Source organism: Citrus clementina, unplaced genomic scaffold (assembly GCF_000493195.1).
Source record: "Citrus clementina cultivar Clemenules unplaced genomic scaffold, Citrus_clementina_v1.0 scaffold_1, whole genome shotgun sequence".
NCBI classification, from domain to species: Eukaryota; Viridiplantae; Streptophyta; class Magnoliopsida; order Sapindales; family Rutaceae; genus Citrus; species Citrus x clementina.
In genome coordinates, this window is record NW_006263303.1 from 19,494,024 (window position 1) to 19,503,060 (window position 9,037).

Sequence of the window (9,037 nt, forward strand, 5' to 3'; positions counted from 1 at the left end):
TATTTTTACAACTGTTCAATTGTAAGATTTACCAAACACAGAATATTGTTTTTAAAACTATTAGCAATTTTAAAAATAAATTAAAACATTTATTTTGAAACTATTGTTTTTAAAACTATTCACAGCCGATTATTTTTACAGCATAACCAAAAGTAATTATTTTGAAAGCAAAATCATTAGTAAATTGACCGTAAATTAATTTTCTTATTCAATAGAATCATTTCTTTTATATTTTCCTTTCATTGGTGTAAATCTCACTTAATAGAGTTGCTTTGGTTGTTATCTATTTTTGCCGTAAGGTGGTTTTATCAATCTATTAATTTCGGCAGACGTCTTCAAGAATAATGACAAGTATATTATCGCTCCATTTGTCATGACCCAACTTAAACCTGACAAGATATTGTCCACTTTGAGCCTTAAGAAGGCCCGCACGAGTTTGTTCCCGGGGCGCACATACACCACAAAACACGTCTTGCCAATTAAGGTGTGGATTACCCCTTATAAATCCAGCATTTCTCCCGTACTTTACCGATGTGAGATTCGTCTAGGGTGTTATAGTTTTATCTGTCAATTTTAATCAGCCTTTACAAATGATTGAAGCCTCCAACTAAAACAAGATATCCATCACTTTAAATAATTAATGATGCAGCGACATTAATCTTCTAGTAAGTCAGAGTCATAGCTGAAAACTACTTCAATTTGGAAATTATTGATCAAGGACCCCAGCCAAGTGTCATGGTTGGCAAAGAGCATGTCCCAGGGGTAACGAAAATCCATCGCCCAAGCTTCAATAGGGTCAATCCGAGCTTCTGGTAAAAAAAAAAAAAAAGACTTCTATTATTTAGAGTTATTATTAAATTATTATCTAGTATTTATAGAATTTTATATTGGCAGAAAGATATTAAAGAGAATACAAATATTTAGACTTTTAAGATAATTTTACATATTCTTAATATTACATAGATACATGTACTAGTTTTTTGAAATTATGTTTATTTCTTTTATCCTTATCCATATAATGAATATGACAAGCTCTATTTTTTAACTATTAGTGTAGTATATACTTTATCTCTGTATTACTTATACTAAAGATAACTAAGTTAAAGAAATAATTTTATAATTACATTTTTTTAAGTTATAACCTCAGTAATAAAATTAATTTGGTCCCTATATTATAATTATAGAGAAGTTTTAGTGCAGTAGGTGCTTTAAATCAATTTTTATTAGCTTAGACTTAAATATTAAATTTGTTTATTTTTTTGGGAAGAATTGTAAGATAAGCCCTCAGAAGGCTGCATCAACGTCCTGAAATTAATATTGAAAAGGATTGCAAGCTTGGGGGCCATTATCAGGAATGCTGATGGGGAGATTATGTCAGCAACTACATGACACAATTCATTGGAGATCGTTAGACTAGCTATCGGAACTGAACGAAAGGCTCCGAACCGGTCTCTGGAAAGTCAATAATCGAATGATAAAGTATTTCAAAATTTCATATTTCAAAATTTCAAACTAACTTATAAAATTGCTTACGACGAGGACTAAGAAATAGAAAATCTGGCAATAATTTATCTTTTCGCATTAAACACAAACGTATATTTTTCCACCCATACTTACGCGTTTTGGAAAGTTTACAAGACTTCAAAAGTTAACATCATGAGAATTGAGGTCAAGAAATAGACTTGTTTGTTTCACACTTGGCCGAGACTTTTGTTTTCATAATTGAAATGAACCCGATCTCAAAACAATTATTAGAGATTTTTCTTCTCTGTTTTATGAATGGAGAATCGTCCATGCTTCAACATCTTTTGTTCTTTGATCTTCTTGTTGAGCATAAAGGTTTCATTAGCAGCTGAGACAGTAACTCCAGCATCATTCATCCGTGACGGCGAGAAGTTAGTTTCAACTCCTCAAAGGTTTGAGCTAGGCTTTTTCTCCCCTGGAAAATCAAAGAACAGGTACGTGGGACTATGGTACCAGAAGATCCCTGATACGGTTTTGTGGGTTGCCAATAGAGATAGGCCTATCTTCGATCATAACGCAGTATTAACCATTAGCAACAATGGAAATCTCGTTCTTCTCAACCAAACAAACGGCACTATCTGGTCTACAAACGTATCTAGCCAAGTGAAAAATCCAGTGGCAAAACTCTTAGATAATGGAAACCTCGTTATTACGGATAACTCCAGCTATCAAACTACTGACAGCTACTTGTGGCAGAGCTTCGACTACTTAACAGACACTCTGTTACCAGACATGAAGTTGGGCTGGGACTTGAAGACTGGTCTGAAACGATATTTATCATCATGGGAAAGTGCTGACGATCCATCCCCTGGGAAGTTTACCTTCGGACTTGACATTCAGGTGTCGCCTAAATTATGTTCGTTCAATGGTTCTGCAAAATATTCCTGTACCGGACAATGGAATGGAGCTGCCTTTGTAGCTGTTCCAAATTCAAACTTTCTTTATGATAAAGTTTTTGTGGAAAATAAAGATGAAATTTCTGTCAGGTATGAGTCCTTCAACAGTCCAAACATAATGATCTTAAAAGTCAACGCCTCGGGTCTGCTCACGAGTCTGATATGGAACGAGAGGAGCACCGCCTGGGACACCTATTTCTCAGTTCCAGATGGATTTTGTCTTAATTATGGGCATTGTGGTCCAAACACTATTTGCAGCCTCGACCAGACACCTATTTGTCAGTGTTTGAAGGGATTCAAACTCAAATCACAAGACAACCAGACTTGGCCCATAAAATGTGAGAGATCTTCAGATTGCAAAAGTGGAGACCAGTTTATAAAGCTTGATGACTTTAAAGCGCCTGATTTGCTAGAGGTTTCCCTAAATGACAGTATGAATTTGAACCAATGTCAGGCTGAGTGCTTGAAGAACTGTTCCTGTAGAGCTTATGCCAATTCCAAACTAACAGGAGGAGGCAGTGGGTGTTTAATGTGGTTTGGGGATCTGATTGATCTCAGAAAGCCAATTAGCAACTTGACCGGACAGTCTGTCTACATACGAGTGCCCGCTCCAGATCAAGGTACAGTTTTTGCATTCTGGAATCAACTTTTTCAATATGGAAGTTGATCTAGCAAAACTTCTCCAATTGTTTGTCATAGTAAGGCTTCATCCTAAAAGCTGAGCCAAGAGTATACGGAATTAATTAGTTAAAGAACAGATGAACAAAGCTAACAAACAAAGAAACCAACATAGGTCAGAAGTGGCTTAAGTTATTAAGTTATTTGGCTCAGCTTGATAACATGTTTATTTGTAATTCGTTCGATTTCTTTGATAACATGTATGTTTCTGGATGTAGGAAACAAGAAGCTACTCTGGATAATTGTAATACTTGTTCTTCCCTTGGTACTTCTTCCTTCTTTTTACATATTTCGGCGAAGGAGGAGAAAACACAAAGAGAAAGGTAAATTTTTTCCCTTCATATCACTCTGATATTTTCATGTGATAAGGCATGTGATAAACCATGTATACTTACAATTTTAAAAGTTGTTGTCTTACCGAAACAGAGAATATGGAGACAAACCAGGATCTGTTAGCATTTGACATAAATATGAGCATTACAACAAGAACAAATGAACTCTGTGAAGCAGATGGAGAAGGAAATGATAAGAGCAAGGATTCTTGGTTGCCATTATTCAGCTTGGCCAGTGTATCTGCTGCTACAGAAAACTTTTCTACGCAATGTAAGCTTGGAGAAGGTGGCTTTGGCCCTGTTTACAAGGTAGAATTGTTGCTACCTCAAATGTCCTTAATGAAGTGCTGCTGCTGTAAAACATTAACAAAATTAAAAATGCAGGGTCGACTACTTAATGGACAAGAAGTTGCAGTAAAAAGGCTCTCGAGTCAGTCAGGGCAAGGACTCAAAGAGTTTAAAAATGAGATGATGCTTATAGCAAAACTCCAACACAGACACCTTGTCAGACTCTTCGGTTGCTGTGTAGAACAAGGCGAAAACATTTTAATCTATGAGTACATGCCTAACAAAAGCTTGGATGTTTTCCTTTTCAGTATGTGATTTATCATTCACAAGATTAAGTATTTCCACTACTTTGCAGTGGTCTGTCGAATTTTATCATCTCCATTTTTTTAACTTGTTATCATTTACGCTGATCAGTATTCATTTTGGCATTGCAACAGATCCAAAGAAAAAGCGCCTGCTAGGTTGGCAAGCACGTGTTAGAATTATTGAAGGAATTGCCCAAGGACTATTATATCTTCATCGGTATTCTAGACTGCGAATTATTCACAGAGATCTTAAGGCAAGTAACATTCTCTTAGATAGTGACATGAACCCCAAAATATCAGATTTTGGCATGGCAAGAATATCTGGTGATGATGAGTTGCAGGGAAATACTAAACGGATTGCTGGAACTTAGTAAGTAAAACTCCATTCCTGAAAATGATGTTTGCTTGTCCTGTTTTCTTAGATCACTCAATATTAATTGAAACAATGGAAATTTAGTGGTTACATGTCACCTGAGTATGCCCTAGAAGGCCTGTACTCCATTAAATCAGATGTGTTTAGCTTTGGAGTATTAATGTTGGAAACATTGAGTAGCAAGAAGAACACTGGCGTCTACAATAGTGATTCCTTTAACCTTCTTGGATATGTAAGTGACAAATTATTTCACCATTGTTCCATCTTTAATGAGTAAAATATAAATTGGAAATGTCAAAAATTGCTCCTGTAAATTAAACTAATATTGATCATGGACATTTCTTTTCAGGCTTGGGGTCTATGGAAAGATGACAGAGCTCATGAATTGATGGATCCAGTAATAAAGCAAGATGAAGTATCATTGCCAATGCTGATTAGATACATAAACGTGGCTCTTCTCTGCGTTCAAGAGAATGCAGCTGATAGACCAATCATGTCGGATGTTATCTCGATGATTGAGAATGAGCATCTTAATTTACCTTCTCCCAAAGAACCTGCTTTTACAAACAGTAAAAACGTGAATAATTCAACGTCCCAATTGTGTTCCGTGAATGATGTAACCGTTTCATTAATCAATCCTCGATAGTCATCTATCTGGGCGGCATCCATTATTTTGCTTCTTTGTTTGATTTCTCTATTTTCTCCAGTTTTAAACTTCCTAAAGCAAGTGAGGAACTGTATAACATCAACGATGCAATATAATTCTGCATGTTTCCGGCAGCATATCTGTTCTGCTGATGACTCTAAATGGCTCATTACATGCTACCTTTGAAGGCAAATAATCGAATGTTCAATACAGCAGACAATCATTCAGTAGCTGTATCAGTTCAAAGAGAAACATTTTAGATTGTTCATCTGGAATAAGTGACGTCATTAGTCAATTTATTATAGATTTGTGGCAAATTGCAGTAATTCACAAAACCAATTGCCTCATGCAATTTTTAAATATACGTCAAGTACTGAACACGGAAAGAGAACTTGACACAAATGATTAGTCAGGGACCACAAACACTGTGATTATCAAGGAATTAGAAAGTCTACATAATTTACAAAATTCTGAATGTGTTTAAAAATAAATGAATAAACAAATCAATGGATTGCATCAGATTTTGTAGTAACCGGAATGCCAAAATAACTAAACAATTTTAGCAACTGCCCAAGATCTTGACGGAGGTCAATTAGGACGCAAACTAATGTGAATCTGAATGGGATCATTGAATTCAATGGACTCAATCTATCAAGAACTTATATCAACACACACAAGAATGAAATGAACTGCAATACAAGCCGGAGATCAAACGGAGACGCACAATATTACACGGTCACCCACTTCTCAGTGAGCTGTATCCACAGGGAAGAACTCGATCAGCTTCTTAATTAATTCAATGGAGAATTACAAGGTTTTTTAGAATTGATTACAGAGAACAAAAATACAAGTTTGTGTTGCTTGCGGGTTACCTGCCGTTTGATGATAGCAATCTTCTGGCTATGTATAAGAAGATTAATCGGAGAGATTATCAGTTCCCGTCTTTTGTTTCAAAGCCCGCAAGATCGCTTATTTATCAGCTCCTTGATCCGAATCCGAAAACGAGAATGAGCATAGAGAAGATTATGAACATTTCTTGGTTCCAGAAATCATTGCAACAACAGAGAAAGACGGGGCAATGAAGCAGTCTTTTTCATTGATGTTATAGGGATAGATTATGAGTTCTGACTTCATGCGGGGTTTGATTTTGTAAATCAGATCAGTTTTTCGTTTAGTGGATTTAGTTTGAATGGAATTCTCGGGTGTTTCTTCAGTTGCCTCTTCTGTTCTGCTCTCTTTGTTTATCATGCAAACTTCATTTGTTTTTCTAATCCCAAAATGCATGCATTTCCAAGAGGTAGGAAGAAGCTAAATCTTTATGTTAAATGCTAATTTTTTCAAAAAAAAAAAGATGGTTGTCTCAGTGCTTCCTGAAGACGCAGAAGTAGCCTAACCAAAGTATGAACTGTTTTTTTTTTTTTTTAAAAAAAAAGGGAAAAAGCAGCACTCAGATGTAGCATTTTAGCTATTGGGCTATCTGATATCACTGTCATGATTTCTTTATGTTAGTTGCCTAACAAGAATATGTTCATCTGCAGCGCTTCTTTAACAACACACCATCGTCATAAGCCACGAAAGTTCATGATGCAAGTGCTTTACTGAATCTGTTGTTCAAGTGGATGCTGGTATCCAGAAGTGTGGTAGTGATATTCTAATACATAGCAAACCAATCACATAAACGCAACCATTTAAGGTTAAGAATCGAATATAAAGATTCCAACGAAATGTTGTCAAAACTCCCGATTTGGTGTGCCAGTTGGCTCAAGATGATGTGAAAAGCCAACCATGAAAATGCATAGGCAATCGTTTTTTCCTATACGTGCAAACGCATGATCTGCAGTGTGTAGATATTGAACAGCACATACCACAGGTGTTGGGAATAATACAACAATAATTGTAATGCAGACAAATAATACAAATTGATTTACGTATGTTCATTACAACTAAACAAAGCTTGATCCCTATTACAGCAACTCAGGATAAGGGACCACAAAAATTGGCAATAGGCCCTCATAGGACTCTAGTCCCAGGAGCTTTTTCAGCGAATACATAATGTACAACTGCTAAATACACTACCATGACATACAACTATACATTTATCAGGAGTTTTGAGTAAAAATTTTCTATATCTTTACACAAAATCAAAGACTTGTGTGTACTCAAAAAAATGGATTAAGAGAAGATCTAATCATTGTTGTAATCATCATCACATTCTGCGATCACAGATGACAGGGTCGACATCCATGCCTGCAAACCACTCTGAGCATTCTTCTTCCTTGTTAATTCCAGCTTGTTGACAGCTCGCTTTGGTGATGGTGATTTGCGTGAGAGGAGTGTAAGGGAGAGAGGAAAGTCAGGGCTGGAGATAAGTTGATAAGATTTCCCTCTGCAGGCACAGATAAAGCACTCTTTCTTTATTCATTCTTTTATTATTTTAATGTTTTAACAAGCGAGAGGAACGAGAAGCAAAACGGCAGCAACTGCTGCCGTTTCTCTCGTCATTCTCTTGTTCCTCTTGCTCCCTAGCATTTTCCTTTAGAAACAGGTGTCAAAGGATATTTGTTAAAAGTGGTGATACGAGATCAGGCCCAACAAATGTTCGATGAAATAACTAACAGAATCAAAAAATTTTCGCAGCCTCAAATTCTAAGGAACAAGCTCAGGAATCTACAGAAGAACATTCACGATGGTGAGATTAATTGGATTGGAAAGCAAAGACAACAACCAAAATTGAAGGGAGTGATGCTTGAAAGAACACTGTCTAGGAGCCAAGGACTAAAATCCAGGTTCTGATTCAGTTTATTCAATATACACATCAAACTAATTGAGAGCATGAATTAATTTTTAATCATAGCTCTATTATACCTTTGCACGATGGTGAGATTAATTGGATTGGAAAGCAAAGGCAGCAACTAAAATTGAAGGGAGTGATGCTCGAAAGAACACTGTCTAGGAGCCAAGGACTAAAATCCAGGTTCTGATTCAGTTTATTCAATATACACATCAAACTAATTGAGAGCATGAATTAATTTTTAATCATAGCTCTATTATACCTTTGCATGAGAGAACATTAGAAATTACGCATATATAGCTGTCTATAAATAATAGCTGTCATCCACATTGCACAAATTCTCATAATCGTTAATGAGTGTTGGAAGAAGTATAATTAGCATAATCTGGATGAGGCCGAGTATTGGTATTTTGGCTAACTTTAATAATGGTTTTAAAACAAAACAAATGTGTATTGATGATTAGAATTGATAGGCATGTCTTCAAGCTTCAAAGAATTGATGAAGTTGGATTTTTGTTTCCTTCATATTTTATTCGTTTTGTGCCCGTGTTACAATATTGCAAGAATAATTCTAAGAAGGGAGCAAAGAAGAGTCAAGCTCGGGATTTGTTTGATGAAGTACCAATGAAATAATGCAAAGCACAATCTCAAAGAAAATCCATATTTAAGGATTTAAAACAAAAACCTCAAATAAGAGCACATTGAAGACACACATTTGTAGGAATCAGAATAGGTCAGAAGTTATATTTTGATTTACAACCAGTTTTTTCTATGAAAATTTAATTATTTCTCTAAATCATGCTATGTAAGATGAGGATACCTTATATTCATTAAATTGATTGTGCTCATATTAGGGTTGACGGTATAACTTAGTTAACTTGATTTCTTGAAAGTTACTCAATATGAGAATAATTTAAGAAATGAGAGCTAGGCTAGCGTTGAGAAGCCAATCAAAGTTTACTAATAAGGCATGCAAAGGCTCCAAAGTCTCAAAGCCTGTTTTATGGCGAGACAGGAAGGCAAGAATGCCAAGATCTGCTCGACCAAGCAAAGGCGAGCAGACCACAAAAGTTCCAAATATTTTCTAAGGCACGCAAAGGCTCCAAAGTCTCAATGTTTGTTTTATTACGAGACAGGAAACCAAGCATGCCAGGATCTGCTTGTCCAAGTGAAGGCGAGCAGACTACAAAAGTTCCAAAAATTT

General features: G+C 35.9%; 1 protein-coding gene across 1 annotated transcript; it reads left to right on the forward strand.

Moving 5' to 3' along the window:
• Window positions 1-1,680: 1,680 nt before the first annotated feature.
• LOC18054400 (receptor-like serine/threonine-protein kinase SD1-8) lies at window positions 1,681-5,169 on the forward strand. The gene is made up of 7 exons (XM_006451999.2): window positions 1,681-3,040; window positions 3,317-3,421; window positions 3,525-3,739; window positions 3,815-4,025; window positions 4,156-4,393; window positions 4,481-4,628; window positions 4,746-5,169. Exons 1-7 carry the CDS (start codon window positions 1,780-1,782, stop codon window positions 5,040-5,042), a joined length of 2,475 nt encoding a protein of 824 aa, XP_006452062.2. The 5' UTR covers window positions 1,681-1,779; the 3' UTR covers window positions 5,043-5,169.
• Window positions 5,170-9,037: the final 3,868 nt, after the last annotated feature.

Excerpts from the sequence above, each read along its gene's own strand:
- LOC18054400 (XM_006451999.2), top strand. The coding sequence starts at position 1,780 with ATGGAGAATCGTCCATGCTTCAACATCTTTTGTTCTTTGATCTTCTTG. Across the intron at positions 3,422-3,524 it reads GAGAAAACACAAAGAGAAAG|AGAATATGGAGACAAACCAG; the intron begins GTAAATTTTTTC and ends TTACCGAAACAG. Across the intron at positions 4,026-4,155 it reads CTTGGATGTTTTCCTTTTCA|ATCCAAAGAAAAAGCGCCTG; the intron begins GTATGTGATTTA and ends GCATTGCAACAG.